The sequence below is a fragment of the Apteryx mantelli genome, chromosome 1 (assembly GCF_036417845.1).
Source record: "Apteryx mantelli isolate bAptMan1 chromosome 1, bAptMan1.hap1, whole genome shotgun sequence".
In the NCBI taxonomy this organism is placed as follows: Eukaryota; Metazoa; Chordata; class Aves; order Apterygiformes; family Apterygidae; genus Apteryx; species Apteryx mantelli.
Genome location: NC_089978.1, coordinates 146052831 through 146074291, shown reverse-complemented (window position 1 = coordinate 146074291; position 21461 = coordinate 146052831). Strand labels below are relative to the sequence as shown.

The window sequence follows — 21461 nt, the reverse complement described above, 5'->3', positions numbered from 1 at the left end:
TCTGGGGAACAGGTCAGACTGGCTCTGTAAATCAGTAATCCGTTCTCCTCCTCCTTTAGTCTCTGGATCTCTTCCATCTTTTCACACACAACTGTAAATTATCCTTCACTCCTTATAGAGCTTTAAAACAAAACCACACTCCTCCTGTGAGGCAGTGAAAAATATTTATGAGGCTCACAGTGCTGAATTCACCCTGTCACCCTGGCAGGCCTTTTTCTTACAAGACCCTTTAATCGCAGAGCCCAACAGATACAAACTATCGGAATGCTACATTAACATTTAACAAAGACACTGGTAAAAACAACCCAAACAGAAGATTTTGTAGCAATCTCCAGATAATGAGGTCCCACAGTACCATGAAACTAAATGTGTGATCATGATCCCAAGAGGCAAGGCGAGCAGATGCACAAAGGCCTTGGTGGATGCTGCCATCTCCTGGTACCTTCTCCCATTTGCAGACTGCTGTTCTTAAGCACAAGGTACCTGCACAGCTTGGTTAAACATCGCCACTTTTAGCCAGTTATTTGCCTTACTGTTTCTCAAGGCAGAAGGAACCACACAGAATTTACCACTGCGCTCTCCTCCTCTGCATTAGCTGTGTAACCAATGGATGGACAAACTTTTCTGCAATGCCTTTCATCATAGTATCAAAAGGCCTACTTCCATGCCATCCTGAAAAAATACCACTGGCAAACAGTAGTCCTTTTTGCTTCCCAAACTCTCAGCCAGTAGTCCAATCTCCTGCACCCAAAAAATGGATTTCAAAAAGCCTAAACTATAGCCTACATTCTCCTCTGAGTACTCTTAAAAAATTGCCTGTGCAGCATCCTATTTCCCAGAGCAGTTTAAGAAGGTGCAAGCAAAAATGACCATAAAACTACAGGCAAAGTTTCTTCAGGGCTTCAAAGTGTTAATGCTGGTTTATGGCCTCAAGCTTAAAAAAACGATTTCCCCTTTATGCTTTTTCATCTTAGCTAATGCTGAGGATGCTATTACTCATACAAACATGTAATCTTTCTTCAAATCCCGCGATATACTGTTCTCAAAATCTTGTAGCAGTGAGTTCCACTTCTTCATTAGTCCTATTGGGAAGACAGGAGAGAATTATTTTCTAATCAATATTAATTTGAACGTGCATTTGGCCAACTTCCCCATGATACAAATCTAGCAATTATTACATCAGGATTAGTTATATTAGAAACAGTTTGGCTCTGTCCACCTGGATAAATGAGTACTACAATGACATATATCATATGGCATGCTAACATCTTTTTTTTTTTTTTTTTTTTTTTAACACCGAGAGTCTCACTACAGAGTATAAAACAATATTTACAGCAGTTCTCAATTTAATCTGTAAGCAAATGACATACATAAACTTCTCCTGAAAGAAACTTAGATAATTTTGACAAAGCAGCAGAGTGAGATAATATAGGAAGAAATCACTCAGGAAAGACAACAGGACTATGAAGAACTTTTACTGACCCTTCAATCCTTGAATCAAGGGTTCTCAGAAAGTAGTTTAGACCACAAGAGGGAAACCCAGCTCACAGGCCAACAAGGCAACGCCCTTGATGCTGGCTTCAGCAGTCCCTGCTGCCCTACCTCAGCCACCTGTGTCCTGTGCCTTAGCTCAGCAACCTGGTTGCCCTCCTTCCCTCTGCCCAGAGCCTGCCGCCAGCAAGACCCCAGAGACAGCACATTGCATCAGGGGGGCGCAATCAAACACCTGCGGAAACATGACGTTTCTGCAAGGCTGCACTGTTGCTGAAGTGCTCTTATTACTGAACTACAGCCTCAGTGGTTTGGACTGGACTTCCTCTTCAGAGTTTAGAATATTCATATAATTGTCATCTCATCTCATGTGCATGTAACCCTGTACTTGGCAGGCCAACTGGCTTACATCATTCCTACCTTTAAAAGCAACTGGGTTGAGTGACTAGTGCTAAAATAACCCCCAATGCTGAAAATGTGTTTCTGTAGGATTTTAACAAGAGAGTTTAGAACTAAACTCTGACTAAAGCTGATCCATTTTACGGCTCAAACCCTGTGCAGGACACAGAAAAGCAAACTCTGACTTAGAAAATCAGTGGGGTTTTCCATAGGAACATGCGATGAGATTGCTACTTCTGCCCAAGGTGACAAAAGGTGGGCCAGGCTTATCTCTGTGATTTGTCCATCACCAGAATACGTGCTAAAGAGCTCTCCAGCCCAATTGTCCTATACAAGACTATACAATGTAAATATGTCCTATACAATGTAAATTCACACGTAAAAGTTGAAAGAACTCTGGCTATTGCAGAAACTTCAGTCCCACAGTGGCCAAAGTCACCCAGGGGTGGCTGCACAAGTGAAAACTGTTAGAGGAAGTCCAGACACATCAGTTCAGTATCTGAAACACCCTTAATCCCAGAGGAAATGGGATGTTCCACTGACTTCAAAGACAAGGATATGCCCAAGAGCTTTACTGAATGACATTCTTCACATGAGCAACAATTTGCTTTAGTGGACGAAGCATGCTACAAGTCAGAAAAAGTATGCTTGGTTCTGCCAATGCTTCTGAGCTTACTGCTTCACTCTTGCACTGGCCACCCTGTTTTCAGTCTTTTCTCTTTTGTCTAGAAGAACGTCAGGGCACAGGATACCTTTTACACTGAGTTTGCACTGACCCTTACATACTGAAGACTCAGTCTCCCCTGAGACAGCTCAATATTATAGCAATACACCACAAACACAGGTACTCTATGCACTTTCTCGGGAGATATAGTAGTAATTTAACCACGTGCTTCTAGCTACAATTTTATAGAAACATAAAAGTTAAACATTAAGGCTGCCATCTTATCTGCATCATCTTAATTCATTTAGAGTATAAGTAATTCAGTGTTAAAGACACAGTTACTTTACCAGATTTACTGCCATGGCTTCCCAAGGTATCTAATAATGCTAGCCTGTTCAACTAAATAAAACAGAACTATCACGTTACAATTTCTGTACTGTCTTATGATTACGTACATGTTCACAGTGTTTCACCAGCAATATACTGTGGTTTATCTATTGTCTACTGGAATATCTGAAAATAGCACATGATTTGATACTTGTACAAGCATTTTGTGATTATTTTAGCAATATTCATCTCACCTGAGAAGCTAAAAACAAAAGGACAGCCTCACCCTGCATTTCTTGTGTGGGCCTACATGTATGCACAGGCACACATTTTTCTGTTTAACATCCTCATACAGCAAGTGTTAATAGTTTGAGTATAGATTATCCAGTTTAGTAATCACAGGCCTGGAGCTGGTACACACATGGAGAACAATATTAAATGTGCATGTTCTGGCTTAGCACAATCAATAAGCTGACATTCAGTTCAAAGAGACTTTTATCCTAGTGATTAGAATATTGAAAAGGTTAGGTGTGGTCATGAGAAAGGCACAGCTGTGTGGTCCCAACCTGCAGCATCTGAAAGGCTGTTCAGTTGATTACAGCTGGCTCCCACACAGAGTGACAGATTTGGGTGCTTTCTACATAGGTACATACACTGAAAAGACTTTAAAAAAAAAAAAAAGCAGGCAAAGTTCTTGTTACTTTGAAGCATTCAATTTTCACCTAACCTTACAACCCCTCTATAAATATAAAACTTCAAAATAACTTGGGTCATTTTGCTGTAACCAAGGCTAAAAAAAGCATCTGTTACAGAACTTTTTCTAAAAGACTGCTGACTCTGTGAAGATCAGAATAAAACTCAGCAGCCTGGATCTTAGCTGGAGGCTTAGTGTCTAAATCTCCAGCTAAGGATCTGGCTCAGCTTTTTCGGGTGAAATCAAGCCCTTCTGACATTAACAGCAGAACTCCCACTGTCTCTAAAGCAGAAGCAGAAGAAAATTTCACCTTCCAATTTTCCAGCTGAGAATTTGGTTCAGTTGCACCTTTTTATGATTTCAACATTTTGGGAATGTCTGAGCCAATGGCTTCAGGTTTCCAAATGCTGGACACTTAGGAGACATTACCACCTACCCAGATCCCAGATGTCTCAAATCTTACCACCAAACATGAAACTCTTTCTTCAGCACATCCTTTCTGTGTCTTGAGTAATGGGCTGAAAGCACAGGTGCATCTGAAGTGTCAGATCATGCCCCTAGGGTGTGCATTCTGGCAGGAGAGAAACAGTGTAGCTACGTGTAATTAGCAAATATCTTCCACCGGGTCTCCTTTAGCAAGGGGTCCTTCAAGGTGGCTAACCCTCAGCCCAGAGTCTGTTCAGCTCTAGGTTGCTTTACAGTATTAGCAGGTCTTAAGGAACTTCAAAGCATATTAATGAAATCAGCCTAAGTAATGCAGGTGGAAAGAGAATCAAAGGAAATGGTATTAGGTGAGACTGTGTGAGAAGTCAGAGGTGGCAAAGGATCTCAGTCTTTGAAAAGTAACTAAAGCTGGACAACTGATTATGACTTTCAGGAACCTGGAATTTAGGACTTAGAAGTTCTGACCTCCTTCTCTCAAGTTTGTAAGTATCAGACTTACAAGTACTGATCTATAAGTCTTGTTTATTGAATTACTGTGTTGCCACACTTTTTTGTTTAAACTTACTTATTGTAATACGTTTAGGATTTTCACTGAACCAACTGTAAATTTCTTACTTTGAAATCCCTGAATTCTCTGGAGCAAGTGCCTTGAACCTCCTTGGTCCCTGGATCAACCCCTAGCCTTAACAAGCTGCAGTGGCTTCGCTCCACCAGACTCTCCTAGTCGCAAATCACACTGACCAGCTACATCTGGCAAAGGGAGTCACAGAGAAAAAGGGAAGGCACAGCGCTGCTTACACACAAGGTACAAGTCTAGCTGCAAAGAAGAGAAAGGAAACACCCAGTTGATGGACACATCTGCTTGTTGTGTGAGATCTGACCCATTCAAGTTTCCACTGCAAAAGCCTGCATGGTGCACATCAAGCTAATGTAGAGAAGGATGTAGTAAGAAAAGGACAGTTATAAGAAGTGATTAATCCTGATTTATAATAGCTCAGCTGTGACAGAAATTGTATCATTAGCCAACAACAGAATGTTTGAGAGATTCATGAATTCCTTTTTTTTGTTTGTACTTATTATTCCACTCTAGATATCTTTATCATGGCGGCTTACACAAAATCAAGTCATGGCAATGTGTGACGCTGTTGACAATCAATGCCATGAGTAATCTTCCTGTGCTGCAAGAGTACAGATAAATGTTCAGTAAGCTCTGAGCAACTGATTTAAAGTTAGCTCACACACATTAGGAGTCTGCCTGCCTGTTCATAAATCTTTGACATGGATGTCTGGCTGGTGTGTTGTGCCTGACATGTGAACTGTGAAAAATACAGTTCACAGGTTTTTATTCCAGCATTACCTTTAATATCTCCACCAGCAGGTATTTTACACTTCATAGATACAGTAGCTAATGCCAGTCTACTGTCACAGAATATAACCTCTGTTCAACCCAAATGCTTCTCCAGCTTTTACGGTAATGTGCCAGTTGTATTCTCCATATTTAAAGTCTTCCTGATGGGGATTTCCTTTCCAGAGGTAGAATGGTCCTAAGCTCAGTTTCAGCATTCAGTGAAGTGTGGCCCCTCTTCACCTGAAGATTTTTCTCCTGAAAATCCCTGAGCCATGAGGTGTAACAGGAAAGGGAAGCTCAACAGTCAGTCAGTCAGCATGCTTGAGCATTGAGAGGGTAGAGTGGAAAAAAAAATGCCTTTCCTGACCCTCCACTAGTCTAACTAGTCTAAGTAATATCTTTCTAGCAGAAGCATCTCAGTGTAAGCAGAGCACAACGGGGCTGTCTCTTAGGTGAGAGTACTGGTTGCCACTTGAAAATTAGCTAATATTAGCCAATATTAGCTACCACAATAAAGGCAGGTGGCTTCAGACAAGTCAAAGTATTGCTACACTATAAACACAGCAGTGTGGAGCAGAACAGTAAAGGCATGTTGACCCATTGGCTTTAAAGAGATGATGCTCTTCATTCACTCAGACAGGGATTTCGGGCCTATTAGAATTCTGACTTATACTGTGAATTATTACACACACAAAACTCAAGAAAAAAAAAATCACAAATTACAGTCAGTCTTAGATGGAAAATAAGATCAGTATCTGTGCTGGAGATCCACTGTTTATATTTTGACACAATTAGAAATAAGTATAGGCTTGATAGCCTCTGCTTACTCTTACTCTGAAATCAGTGCAGGCTGTGACAGGAGCTGGGAAGTGAAAGTAGCACTCTTGGGATACAAGGCCTTGTCTCCACACAAAAGTTGTATTGCTATAACTTAACTCTATCGGGTTATAATAGAGCAAGTATTTTTTCAGGGATTCCCTAATACATACTGATTTATAACTGGTTCTTGTAGTGGTAAGTTTTCACATTCATGCTTGCAAGCATACGCCAAAGTGGGAATCCTGCACAGACTTAACTAGATTAGTGGAAGAAAAACTACTTTTCATTCCATTGATACAACTCGGACACAAAGAGACCTAGTACAGAATAGACTTGACTTAAAAAGCCCACTGCTTCCTGTAACCATGGAAAAATCCAAGGCTCTCCTATTTCAGAAACCTGGCGTTACCTGCTCTCTTCCAGCTTGTCAAGAGCCCTATTTTATTTTTAAGGACAATTAGGCATCTTAAAAGATAATAAGCTGCTCTTCTGGGGAGTAACACCACCATTTTACCTTAACATAAAGTACCAGATAACAACTAGACAAGTTGTAAGACCTCTCTTCTCCTCCTCCTGGATCCCGTGTTCCCCAAAAGGGGCAAAGATTTCCTCAAACAATTTTTTGTTCCATTTTTTAGTCAAGAGTGTAACAGCAGAACACTTCAACCAGTCCTAATCATAATGAACAAGCATGCCACCAAAAGTCATGACATTAGTATATGACAAGTTCATCCTTTCCAAGCTTTTATGGAACATAAAGATGCCTTAGGCCACATGCTGGCTGGCATATATCAAAACACTGAAATCAGCATTATAAAATTATTTTTTAAGGAAGTCTAGAGTCTGTGGGGAAAAAAAGGAATTACAGCACCTGAATTAGAGCAGTCTAGAGTATCCATTCTAGTGTCTGCACACTGACTTCTCTCATCAGGCTCAATGATTACCATATGTTCAGTTCCATTCTAAAACCTTTAATCTGTATACGGCTGCCTGGGCCAGCAAAGAAGAATATTTGACTGATCACAACAAAACTCCAAAAATCAAGAACAAAGAAGAGAAACAAATGAATCCAAGGATTTTAAATCTAAATATAGTGGATATGTGACAGTGGTGTTTGCCCTGGTGCCATGACAACAAGCAACAGATTCAAGATTCAGCAGCAGAGTTGAAACTCAGTTTTGATGTTGTCTTGAACTCACCTACTAGTGCCCTGTAGTTCAGAAAACTTACCTTGCAATCATTTGATGCATCAATACAGCATGACACAGCACTGCACATCCAGTCCTCCCCATTCAGAGATGACATGGGATCTTTTGAGGGACCTATGTTGTAGACCTGCTTACTACGGCAGCTCTGAATTAGCAGAACGTGTATGGTACTTTGTTAGACAGCACACAACCACTTCTTTAATTTATGTTCTTACCTCTGCAGCTAAGTAGTTTCCAGTTGCCAAGTGCTTAAATCTAAACAAGCTATTCCACTGCCCTGCCCCTCCCCGGCAAGGGTCATGATGGACAACCTAAAAGAAGAAATACAGATTTTTAATCATACTGGAAGTCCTCAAGATCATACACAGATCACTGACAATTCTTACAGCTCATCCAAACTACTGTTCTCTTAATTATACTGAAAGAGTAATCATGCTATAGCTACTGTTGCCAATATTCCAAATAAAAATATGTAAATTGCACAATTACAAACAGTCTACCACAGAGAGGAATTCTGCGCTCACACTAAGCCCATCATAGATGACAACTATTTACATTTACTTTTTTCTGGGTGCCAGGAAATATGCCTCCAATTACTTTCCATATTTTCATTAATCTACTTATTGCAAACATGATGAGCCAAATTTTGCCTTAAATTGCCCCGCTGTGTATCTGGAGCTCAGCAAAGTAAATGTAGCTGCTCTACACATACACAGGCACTACTTTTAAGTAGAACTTAAACCTTGTTACTTTGTTTCACTGCTATACCAACTTCATTTTTGACAACGCTGGGGGCCTTTTGATAAATTTCCTTTCAAGTGATTAAATGTTCCCATCTCACTTGAAATATCCAGGGATTTTTTTTTTTGCCCTTAGCTGACCTGTAATTTATTTGCTACCTTCAAACCTAGCAGTACCTCTCTCTTCTATGGGGTAAAGTCAAATAGCTAGAAGTGCAATATACTCTGCATACTAAATATAGTCCTTACTCAGGGAAAAATCAGCCATTTGCCTGAGTGAGGAGCTCTTGTTTTAAAAGCACCATTTGCTCAAAGTCTAAGAACTTTTGAGTGTAGGAGTTACACTACTATAATGGCAAGGTTTTCCGACATACCGGTTTCCAATGTTTCTCAATTAATCAAAGTACATCTGCTAGATATCTTCTGAAAATCACTCCCATTCAGCAAAGACACCCTTATTCAACCTAACTTTAAATGCATTTATGTGCCCTCCTGCAGAAGAATGAACTCAATCACATTTGTGAGATTTCCTGTCAGTCGTCATCAGTTTCAATTTTCTATATTGCAGAAGAAGCCAAATATAAACAATCAGAACTCAGGATACATGAGTGTCATTCAGTTGCTCTGATAAAATTGCACCATTTACGTCAAGTCTGAATTTGACCCATTGTCATTTCAGTGCAGCTAAATTTAGTAAGAAAACATCCTCTCTCCACACGTGTTCACAGCAGCAAAGCATCTTCTCAGTGTTCATCCTACACAAACTGCTTCATAAAATAATAATAGTTACAGGGAGGTGTATGAGGATATCAAGAGGCTATGAATGATTCATGTTGTAGTAAAGTATTTTTACTGAACCCTGGCCTTCCAGTCCTGAAATATTGATAAAAAGGGAAGAAAAAAAAAAAAACCTCTATTTCCCACAGTGCTTTAGAACTTGTTGCAGAAGTGGCTGATTGACGCAACGTAGTACGAAGGAAAATATGTTGTTTCTTCTCATATTCATCACAGGTCAGAAACTTCTCTTGCTCTGCATGAAACAATCTGACAACATCTCCCTAAAGAAATATAAAAAAGAAGCATTATTAAATGGTAGGCAAAGCAGCTAGACTCATCCTCTTTATCTGCACTAACTCCAGTGATGTCAACAGCACTGATGTGAAGAGAACATTTTTTTGTTTCCCATTGCTGGAGTAGGTACCAAGTGCAGAGCATATAATCTTGGCACTGAGTCTGGAGACCATTTAAAGAATGAGACAATTCATTCCTGCAGGAGATCCATGAATTTTAGTGAAAATAAAATTTGTTTCAGAGTACTGCAATGAACACTGGGCAGCAGTTAGACTTATGATGATTTTTAATTTTACCTAACTTTTCTGAAAGGATTTTCTCCTTCTGATCAATCTTAGTATTTAGGGGAAGTGAATAGCTTCAAGTTAAGCTTTAAGGCACAGTGTGGCCGTGTATTCCCCTTCATAGTTCTCGCAATGCCTTTAATCCCAGAGAGCCAAACCCCGCTATCCCTCACTAGACTTCTTATGACAGGGGCAGATCACTGTGACAGTACATACTTTGGCAAGTTCAACAATCTCAAGGCCTCCTCTGCAGCCTTGCTTCATCCCCTCAAGCTTTCCATATGACTCATCCCCCCCACTCCATCCTTTTCTCAGCCTTTCCTGCCACAAGTCAGACTCTCAGTTTTGGTCTTCCCTCTCTCTTGGCCCCTCTTCGGTTCCTCTCTCAGCCTCATCATCTCAATCAGTGCAACAGGAACACCCTGTTCTACCTTGCCCCTCACCTCCATCTTTTCTTCTCTACCACAGTCTCACCTTTTTTTCCCACCCCAGAAGAAACAAAGTACTTCAAAAGTGTCTGCAGCTAAAACCAATGTCCTCTCCCTATTTCTTTCGCTAGCATCATTTTTGCTTCCTTCTGCCTCTCACCAAAGCTTTAAACACTACATCCATATTAGTCTAGACAGATATATCATTTTCCCTTTCAAATACTTTCCCAAAGCCTGCTGGTACCTTGATACCTACCAAAAAATAGCTGGTTGATAACAACTCATTAAGGTACAAGTGAAGACAACTGATATTTAAAATGAAAATGTAAATGATCTCAGGGAGTGATCTGGAGGCATGAAGCTGTGCACACCATTAGCTTTGATAGCTACATTGTCTTATTACAGCTACCGTCATCTTTCATGCCTTATTCCCTCCTGTAGCTTGTTATACCTGCTTTTAGCATCTTGCCTTAAACTGAAATGTCACAGCTATTCTGTACAGAGCCCTCACCATTCTGCACTCGAACTTCATCTTTGTTCATGGGTCCTCAGTTGTCCCTGGGAGGGGAAATAGGCTGGAAGCTAACACCTTCCAGACAATTCCACTTAGTAAGAAAATAACAAAAAGGAAAAACACTGTCTCTGGCTGGCAAAGGACAGTAGTGAGCGAATTCTTGACAACTCCAGAGTCATAATTTCCTCATTTATACACCATGTAATATTTACTCTACAGCACAATTAAGCCAAATATGGCATGATTTTTCAGACCTGAAAAATAATTAATTAAACAAACAAACAAAAAAACATACTTACTCCTTTCAGTACATCATCTCGGTAACTACTGAATTTCATGAACAAAGTTATTTTCCAGCTTGTGTTACAGTTAACAGCATTTACCTTTGGGAAGAAACACAATTACAGTCTTAAGGGCTGTTCTTTTCTTTTTGAGATATTCTATTCTTCTAAAAGCATACGTTATGCTTAGGGCATCAGGGGCCACGGCCTACAGGTTAGTACAGTTCCTGGCATGGGTCCTGAAGCTCTCAAGGGTTAATAATAACGATGGTGATGTTGGAGAAGATTTAGTGGGCAAAACACTATTGTGTCTGGTTAGAGCCTACCAAAGAAGACCTGAAGAGCAACTGAGAGAGGAGTTATTCTTACATCAGTGAGAGTTTCAGACAGTCAAGCAAATCTCAGGAAACTCTCTGTGACAAGCAGAATTGTGCCAAGAATAAGTACATTGCACCTTGCTTTTTTGTGGTCAAGCTGGAACCAATGTATAGTACTGGCATCTAACTTATGATGGGGTTCTGGGTACCAGTAAAGAACAGGGTATGATACACTTCAGAATGACAATTACCCCTCCTCTGCTGAACTCACCTCTTTACAGCCAGGATTATCTAGAAGTTCAATGTTGCTGGCATGCAGAGGCTGCCCTGCATTTACTGGCATCAGTACAACTTTGTCTCCCACGACAACCTGGAGGTCAGAAATAAAATGCAATTTAGACCTACATAATTATCCAATAAAATGAAGCAGTGTTACATTTTTAGAAGACGATTCAAACGCATGCTCTAGGAATGGCACTTGGTGAATTTATTTGCAGACAATTCACACACCAACGGAATCTTCCTTCAGCCAGTTCTGTTTGCTCACCCCTCTGCCATCACTTGGGTTCAAGACTTCAGACTAATGAATCCTGGCATTCTCAGTTAAGCATGCCACTCAGTTCAGCAGGAACTCAGGATCAGTGAAATACAGAAATGAACCCATGAATTCCATGTCCTGAATTCCAGGAGCAGATCTATCATCTAGGCTGCATTAACTACTCTTTATCCCATACACTGCCAGCCAAAGAGCAGGGAAAGCTTAGAAAATAATCTGTAGTCAGGCAGTTAGATTCTTTTCCCTTTCTTGCTATCAGCCAAACTTTTCACACTAATATGTCTTGCATTTCACCATAGCCTTAAAAAATTGCCTGTAACAAGACTTCTTCAGCCCAATGACTGTCCGCTCTGTGGGCCAAGTTCTGGCAAGTGCCAGGACAGACTCAGGAGTACTCTGATTTAGTCTATCTGATTGGATCTGTAAAGAGGAACATAAGCCACTGGAAATTCAGAGAGACAAACACACTCCACCCCCTTTCCTGTTACTCCCTAAATGATGTTTGGTGCTCAGCACAGGCACCAGGTACATTAGCTAAGAGATCTTCTCTCTACAAGAGGAATTCATAGCTGACTTCCTGCAAGCAGATTCCCATGCCCTTGCAATTCTTCAGCTATACAGACAGGCAAAAACAACATATGAAATTCTTCCTGACCTAAAAAGTGCTTGACAAGCACATACGGAGAATTCAATTCATACCTGAGAGGGGAACTCAATCTACATAGATTGGCTGGCACCAGTGTCCTGATTTGCTTAATGTTGTTTACAGCAGTTCTAAGTATACACACGCACACGAAGACAAGAAGTGGCTAAATGTGATTTTTGCTATATGAAATGCTGCATGAGCCATGCTTTTTTTGGAACATAAATAAACAAAAATGGTTTCTGCATTGATCAGCACGTTTCCTATGAAAAAGGAGAGCCAAATTCAGCCTTTTGTGTAACTTCAATGCAGATGAATTTGGCCCATTTATTGTAGGAGTGAAAAGGAAGGTTGTAAGTTCTTTACCAACACAGTTAAAATAAACAACAGTAGCAAAAGACAGTGTCGTCATGCTCAGACTACATGTAGAAATCCTATTTGATACAAATAATGAGAAAAAGTTCACTGATGGAACCCAAAACAATGATGACGATGTGCCTTTATGGTGCATTACTTATGCAATACATTCCTGCATGCCATGCTTCACACAGACATTACTTACAGCCCCTTTTAAGAAGTTAAGACCAGACAATTCATTAATCAAAATAAACCACCAGGCTTGCACCCTGTAAAGTGGAATCAGGACTTCAAAATTATTGAAAGTATAGCTGGATTATAACAACCTAATTACTCAGAGAACATATCATTGAGCATCCTATTTAAAAAAAAAAAAGTGGAAGGGAAGGGAAGGTATCTTTGAAGGCAAGACTGTGACTGTCATGGAAGTAATCAGAGGAAAGGAGAAGTACACAGCTACACTGCTCTAGGCACACATCTGCGTAGGAACTGTTATATTGGGTCATGGCTTCTGCCTCCATCTCCCACCCTGCTCCAAATCCACATCAGAAGCCTGCCCTCACGCCAGCCAGTTCTGCCAGCTGCTACAGAAGCAATGAGATGTCCTTTTTCTTTCTTCTTCATGCTTCTGACCCCTATAAGTGGTTGGGACAGAAGGGGCAGTTTCACAGACTAGGTTTCCTATGCACCCTTCACCAGTGATGCAGAAAATGAAAGCAAACTGAAAAGGGCTTCCTATTTTCTTACATAGGGCTGCCTTGGCAAGCTCCAAGTCTGTTCCTCTGAGCCCCATTTCCCCCACAGTGTTATTTATGGGTCCAAATAATGCCCCAACATGCCCAAAATGCTGGAGGGAGGGAGGGAGAGAGGGAGGGAGTGGATATCTGCCTGTACAATTGTACTGTATGGAGATTAAAGAGATCGATGTATTCCCAAGGTTTTGCTCTTCAAAATTAAAATCTACACCAACTCTTTCTCCTTACCCAGCATTGGGCACAGGCAGCCACAGCAGTGTGCTGCACAGAACCAGCAGTCAGCTAATACCTTCACAAATCCCTTGTATTTCTTCCTCACATGTACACACAAATTAGTTAAAGTTGCATCTAGCACACTGCTTTTGAGGATTTCACCCCTGACTCCTTTGACAAAACTCTTGTCCTTTCCAGTATAGGTAAGACCCCTCCAGGAAATAATGAAATTTGTGATGAAGCTAATGAGAAGTCAGTCTTATTTCAAGAAGAACCTACAAGGCCCTTCAGTCTTGGACCACAGCTGGAGTTCCTCTTGCACAAAATACTTCCTAAAGGTATGCAACAATATTAGCCTATGTCTTGGTGGAAAGGATAAGTTGAGAGTGAGAAGAGCCATAGCCAAAACTCATTGCATCCTGTCTTGTGAGGAATGGGCCAGGGCTGGCATCACTTACAGTAACTCTGTGGTTGCATACAACCTGAGTAAGCCCACCTAACAGCTATATCTACACTGCAATCAAGAAGCAGGAGCACATACGTTAGTACAGGTGTGATATAGCACAATCATTGCCTGTCACAAGCAATTATATTAGCAGCCATGATTTCAGCTTGCACTAACTATGTAAGCACTGAAGTCTCTGCTACTCCATCTTCATTGCTTTCGTGTTATAACCACACCTGCCACTCATATTGCTGACACACTTCAAAGATCGAGCAGATTAACAAAACTTTCCCACAGATGGCTGGGCATTCCCTGAGTTCCAGACCACCTCCCCTGGCATGCTGCAAGATCAAATTTTCAAACAGCTAAAATGGCAGAGGACCAAAAAAGCAATCCACACAGAGCTAATCCTGCTAGCAGTGCAAATTTTGCTATTCAGTCTAACTGGAACCAGCTCTGGCCTTAATCAAATCTTCCACTGAAGGAGAGCTGAGTTATGGTTAAAGTCTGCAGAAAATATTGTAGTGTTATGATTGATTACTGTAAATTTTCTGCAATATTTTTTCATTGCTTTTTGACTTGCATAACTAATCAGCTGCTAATGAAGCTAAGCTACTGACTGATCTGTTAAAACACGTGCCAAGCACCAAAAAAATTGTGGAGTCACATCAAAAAAGTTCCTCCTTCAGAAAAATAATTTTTAAAACCTTTTATAAGGCTAAACAATGACTATGACTTACCAGAAAAGTCACACACATGCTGAGAACTTCCTGTATCATAGCTTCCCCACACCTAACAACCCTCTTTTCTTTTAGGATATATGGCATCTCTGGATCTATGGCATATTTGGATCTACCTCACCTGCGCTATCTGACACTGTAGCAGTCGCTCAAGCAGTCACTCAATAGTCACTTCTACAGCTCTAAAGACAGATTCTGTAAAGACTTTCTAAACTGTCTGTTATTAGAAAATTTCCTTTTTATAACATACAAACTGAAAACAAATAAATAAATAAATAAAACAGAAGATTCCAAGCAGAATAAGGGCCTGATACAACAAGTTAAGTTTATGCATTAAGAGGCCAGAAGAAGAAAACTATACAGAAAGATACAAGTCCTTTAAAAGCTAACCTAGCGGATGAGTAAAGCAGCCCTTGCTTACATGATATTAGGTGCAGTGTGAGATGAGCCCCCAAGAAATTAGCCTTTTAACAGGCACAGGTCTGTGAGTAACTGAAAGGGAAGGAGTGGGTACAAGGCTGGATCCTCTCTTGGTCTGTGAGAGGCGAGTGAAGGATTTTCTGTATCACTTGCTACCTCCATCCCCCTTACTGCAGCTGCCTGGTATCTGTATCTGTTGAAGGGGTGGGAACTTGCCAGCCCAGTCTTGAGCAAGCTACCAAAGGACCAGTGTTCAGCACTGGAATTTTGCAAAGAAAATTATCAGATCTATTTGGGTCTGGTAGAAGGAGCAAAAAAAAAAAAAAAAAAAAAGTGTCTCAAGTTTTCCTTCTGTAAAATACAATGGAGAACTCTCAGCTCTGAAAGGGAGCTCCTGGTGACAGAAAATGAGCAGCAGACAGGTTCCAGAGGAGGTCATTAAGTTAGGAGAAAACTTGACAGTTTTCCACACAGCCTCCGTAGTAGAGAGCCTGCCGAATACAGCCCCACAGGGAACAAGCTAGGATACAGAAGTCTGCAGAGAGATTTGCCTGTGGAGTGCAATGTTACACTGCAGTTGTCTGCAAACTTTTAGAATCAACAAAACCCTTCCAAACCTTCACATTTCTCATGTGCCCACAACTTCATCAAATAAAATCAAAAACTCTACATCCCTGCGGATGACTTTTAAGGCTTAAGACCATTCTGCTCTTCTCAGCTGTAATGGCTCATGATGGCTTTGCAGATCACACTTTGGGAAACACAGGTTCCCGCTCCAGAGAGCTTGGTATACATTAATTTCCCAGAGATGAGGGCATGGGAAACTAAAAAGATGCTGACTTGATGTTATTCTAAGAAATTAAGCCAAAACCTTAAAGAAAGAAGTCACTTTCTTCTTGCCAAAGATGGAAAGGAACACCAACTTAATGTTCGATCCACAACACTTCTTTTCCCCCACTGAAAAGCCATGCAGAGATTCCCCAGAGGACTACTCATGTTTGTTCCTTTTCTGTGGAAAAGGCTTAGGGAAAAGGAGATAGGTTTTTAGATACCCTTCTGATCACGATATGTAACAGGGAAAGACTATGACTTTAAGGGCTTCTGACCATGAGCTGGGAAAATAATCCTTCTCTTCCCCTCCCATCATCAGACTGCCAAGAGGAACTGCAAGTAACTGCACTCATCCTGGATATCATCCCAAAGGCTGGGTAACCACAAAACTAATGAGAGAAAATATATGAGAAAAAACACAAGCATTCTTGTCTGTGATTACTACCAATGAGGGCTCTTTCACAGGGATTTACTTCATATTTCATAGGCAACAGCAGCCAAACATTCCCATCCAGGTCTACAATATAAAACCACAAAAGCCCATCAGGTGGTCTTCTCAGAAGTGGATCTGAATTTTCACAGTGGACACTTAACCAAGCCACAGGAGGCTGAATTAAGGACTGAGTTTTAACCTCAAGGCTCAACTGATTCAGATTTGCAGCAAGGAGCTCCCCTACGTATTCTTCCCTGACCAATACACTGGACTCCCACTGAAATCCACCCAGAAAAGACCCACCAAACCCAATTCCTAGTCAAACCCAATTCCTAGTCACAGATGTCACTCTCTTCTTGACAGGGGATACAGATTTAAAAAGAAACCTGATGTATTTCCTAGAGATGTTCTCTACTGACTTTTTGACAAAATTTTGTCCAGAATTTGTGAGTTCAATTAGATCCTAAAGGCTCTTATAAATAAATAAATAAATAAAACACTTTAATATAAAATATGACTTATTACCGGTTGTGTAAATCAGTATATAACAGGTGAAGTTAGGAGAGCTGCACCAAAGCAGGTCAGCAGAGACTCAAACCAATGTGGGAACATTTCAGATGCCAGACCATATAACTCAATAAAAGTTTCTAGTTGCAGATAAAAGCTAATAGACAAAAAACAGTGTTTAAAAATATTTTTCTTTCTGAACTTGATCCATCACAATATATGCCAGTAGCAAAGAGAACACATATCCTCTGGAAACCTTCTGCTTTCTCCCTATATTACCTCTTTTACATTCAGTATTTCCACGTACATTGTCACCTTCACTCCTCAGTTTCCAAAATGGCTGGATATAAAACCAGGATCCCTCGTTCCCTGCAGCATCCAGAGACACCCGCATAGCATTCTTCTCTAGCAGAGCTGGCAATCTCTTATTGACTGTGAGGTATTTGTTACTTTTTATATGCAGTAACTGTGAACAAATAGTAATGAAAACATTAGGATTGCTTTTATTTTTTCTGTCTTCAAAGAGGAAGCATGGTCTTTCACTCTGTATTGATTTTTTTATAACACATAATCAAAGACTACATAAAACTAAAAGAGAGATATCAATGTATACTGCAGTTTAGGAAAACAGATGCTGTATCTCAGATCCAGAGGAAAATATCACTGATCAATTTTACAGCATATACTATACAGGTGGGGCAAGGATCAATAACAGTGTTATCTTCAGGAACTTCATTTCCATTACAGGAAAGTCATACTGTACTTGAGAACATAACTTCTCTCCCATTTATATGTCATGAAGCACAAATGACTGCAGTGATTTAGAAGGAACTGCACAGCACCTCTACAATAATGATTTTGAAATAAATCTTAAAAGATATATATTTACATTCAGATTCTAGACTGCAGCAACAAATATTACATATAAAATTTATATTATGACATATTATTTAAACACGAATATGCAGTACTTCTGGTAGTCTTTAAAAGAGACAGAAAAACACAATATTGTAAACTTTACCAAGTTCTGTTTATCCGACCCTTGACAATCCAGATTACAGTGGTTAGTTTCATTTTCACCATAACCTTGACATGAAACAACCATTTCCTTTTCAGCTCTGTGAGAAGGCAGATGTATTTCAATGGGTTTACCTGTATGACATTGCTATATTTTACAATTTCGCCCAACAGCTTTCTGTTCTCACTTTCATTCTGCTTTTGTTCCAATTCTGCTGCATGCTGCAAAAGAATGATTATTCTTTAAATACTACGAAATCAATAGCTGGATTCAGCTACTGGAACAAATAGCATATAAAGGAAATGGCACCACATTAAAAATGCCTTCATCAACCTGCAAGCATTACCGCACTGAAAATATAAACCATTTAGCACCCATCTCTTCCTGCAACATGATTTTCTATACTATAATCACTTGGATCCTGTGTAACCACTCAGGTTTTTTATTACCCAGAATAGAAATTCCATCACAATTTATGGATCACACGACATGCATGCTATCACACCGAACAGGTGAAGTAATTCTAGGTGCTTTAATTCACCCCAAAGAGGGAAAGGAAGGTTCTATGATTAGCTTCACTCTTTCAATACTCTTTTCATTTGTTGTTTTGCTAATTACATAAAAAGACATGGATTTCATATATAACAAAACAAATCCAACTAATCACATGTTGCAAGACCAAGGCAAAGTCAAATACAGCCACAGAACCAATTCTCAATTCCTAGCTCTAATTGCTGTATTACCAGCTGTAGCCACACACCACGTGGCTCATGACAGCCTCTCTAGCGCACATGAAAATGTTTCAGACGACGGTGTTTCACTTGGTGTTAAGCATCCAATCATAACATCAGGCCAGCTCATTTTTAATGACAGAAGAGCTGCTCACTCCACATGCCTTGTACTTGATGCAAAACAGAACCTGCCCAAACAGTTCAGGGAAGAATCACCTATGCTGAAGGCAAAGAAAACTGCCATCCTGAAGAACTTCCAGATTAAAGTGCAAAAAACACCTCTTTGCCTACGCCTCTGCCCAACTCCTCAAAAGGAATTCTAAAATAATTGCATGATTTAAATCAGGGCCACTCCTGCTTTTATTAACTCTATTTTTACTTTATAAGCAAATATTACTGCTTTCAGAAGTTTTATAGCACAAAGGCACAACCCCTAGCCCAAAGGGCTTACAACCTAAAGCAGATAAAAAGCAGAGTAGGGGCAATGAACACCAGTCAAGAGGTAGGAGAGCTAAGAGAGAATATAAGGTTGCTATGGTGGCATAATACTCCTCATGGTGGTTCCCAAGGCACTTGTTACTGTTCTTTTTCATTCTATTGTTATTCTACAGCCTGCAGATTGAGATAAGATTACAAATACTGATGTCTCTTACTTGAAGTTTCTTCAGCAGTGCTGCTTCTGTATGGTTTCCTTGTTTGGCTTGTTTGGCTTTCCAGTATTGCTTCTGGGCTGAATATCGGTTCATAGGACACACCTTGAAAAGGCAGTCTGTAGAAGATTGAAAGAAACACCCATAAGTAATGCTGAAAGACACTTCCTTTATTTGTAAGTACATTTTGGTTATTTTTCTTTTTCCAGAAATGCCTAGATACCACAGTGTTTGGGCACAGTCAGAAAACAGTTTGACACAATGACACCAGAAACAGGGGAGCAGAATATCTGAGTCAATCATAAATCCTTCAATGCCTCGCACACTCCCACTCTGAGCAACCTCTCTGCAATCCCTGCAAGAACCCTAGGCCATGAGCTTGCAAGAGGCAAAACTGCATGCTTTTTTATTAGTACTCCTTGCTGCAGCACACCTTTATGGCTGCATTGTTTGAAGGCATGTGACTTTTGAAACCTTGAAACAAAAGTATCCTACCTTCTGTATTTTATACATCTGGCTACCCTGCTCCTTCTGGCAGGGCTAAAACAAAGGATTATATGGACATTCAGCTGCAAGCTATCAAGAATGTTAACACACTGTTCTGTTCTACATGTGCCTTCCCTAAGATTGATTAAAAGAACTAACAGCATAAACAACAAAGTTACAAAAACTGAACTCCACTTTTGCTCTCCCAACATCTAACTGATTACAGCTGAGTTGTACGTGACTCTTGGCTACCTCACAGTAGCAGGGTCAGTTCCAAGGTTTTACACTGCTCTTCACAAAATGGACTTGCCATTTTGTGGCACAGACGGCAGTGTTCACTGGCTGAGGCAACTGCACGCTCCTGCAAACCCTGTTTCTGCACTACCTGAGGGGAGTGGAAGTCACCTTTCCAGAACCCACTCATCCAAATACATCTGCCACACAGCCATCTGCCACTTCTGCCACTGCTGCCCCATGCGATTTTTTGAATTTGCTAGAGGCACTTTGAAGTTATTGCTCACTTTTGTTTGATTTCCCATCAGAATACTCATTTTCAAAGAAAAACTAAGTAGAATATCTGAAGCATATACTTTCACATTGGCAGTCATCACAATGCAATAGTAGGAGCTTACACTCATCCAAGCAAGAATATAGTTCCCTGGCATTTGTGTCAGTGACATTCCACTGTGACTTACTGGCTTTAATAGTACTCATCTTCACCCCATATATGGTAAACAAAAAAGGCATATAAATAGAAAAAAAGAAAGAAAGAAAAAGACAGATTGAGGTCACACAGGAAGTCTGTGATGGCACAGAAACTTCACCACTGGTCTGAATGTTTCCCAGATTAGCACCTCAGCTACTGGCCCACCTTCCCTTCTAACCAGAACATGACACCCCCAAGCACAGCATACACTTTACCAGCAGTACAATTTCAGGCTGTGTTAAAGAGTGAGAACCCAAAGGTTCAGACACAGTGCAAACAGAAGTAATCTGTGCCCACAAGCTGTCCCCTATCAAATAGACCAGGCAGAAAAAGGGTAGGAGAGAGGGAATATCATCAGACCCATTTTACACGTTGTAAATAGAGGCTCAGAAACCTACACAATTCATCCAAGGCTAACTTCTCTAAGGATGATAAAAGATAAAGTCATGCACACTCTTGATCATCAACTGTTCTAAAAGCTAGATTTGAAAGACATTTTAGTTAGCAAATACTGGTAATTGCCCTTTCACGCTTTACATGTATCAGCCAGCAAGAGGAAAGGAGGGGAAGTATTAATTGTCTATCAGATTTTTGCTGTAAGATTGATCAGAACATACAGGACTGCATGTGTATTACAGTGTGAAACTCTTCTCTGCCATGGGTTGGGATTTATAGATGTTAAATGAAGGCAGGTCCCAAATTATTAGACCTCCATATCTAACTGTCATGGAGAGCCAAGCACTCTCTGAGGATTAATCCACCCACAGAGGAAAAAGATCTCTGAGGATTCTCCTCCCTTCTCCATGCTTGGGTCTCATGCAGGTAGAGACTGAAAGCAAGCAACTACACCTACCTGACTCATAGCCGCCACCCAACCACAGCACAAGTTAGAGCCAGGCAGGAGTGGCAACATAAGCTATTTATAGGAGGTTCCACCCCAG

The 21461-nt window shown here is 40.5% G+C and overlaps 1 protein-coding gene across 1 annotated transcript in view; it reads right to left on the bottom strand.

Moving 5' to 3' along the window:
* The window catches only part of ITPR2 (inositol 1,4,5-trisphosphate receptor type 2), a 271787-nt gene that overhangs the window by 208349 nt on the left and 41977 nt on the right, over positions 1-21461 (bottom strand). Inside the window, exons 3-9 of the mRNA XM_067305912.1 lie at positions 19332-19447; positions 18082-18168; positions 17237-17395; positions 11301-11399; positions 10731-10814; positions 9046-9192; positions 7610-7705 (exon numbers count right to left, since the gene is read on the bottom strand). Of these exons, the coding sequence (XP_067162013.1) occupies positions 7610-7705; positions 9046-9192; positions 10731-10814; positions 11301-11399; positions 17237-17395; positions 18082-18168; positions 19332-19447 (788 nt within the window). The remainder of the gene's footprint in view (positions 1-7609; positions 7706-9045; positions 9193-10730; positions 10815-11300; positions 11400-17236; positions 17396-18081; positions 18169-19331; positions 19448-21461) is intronic.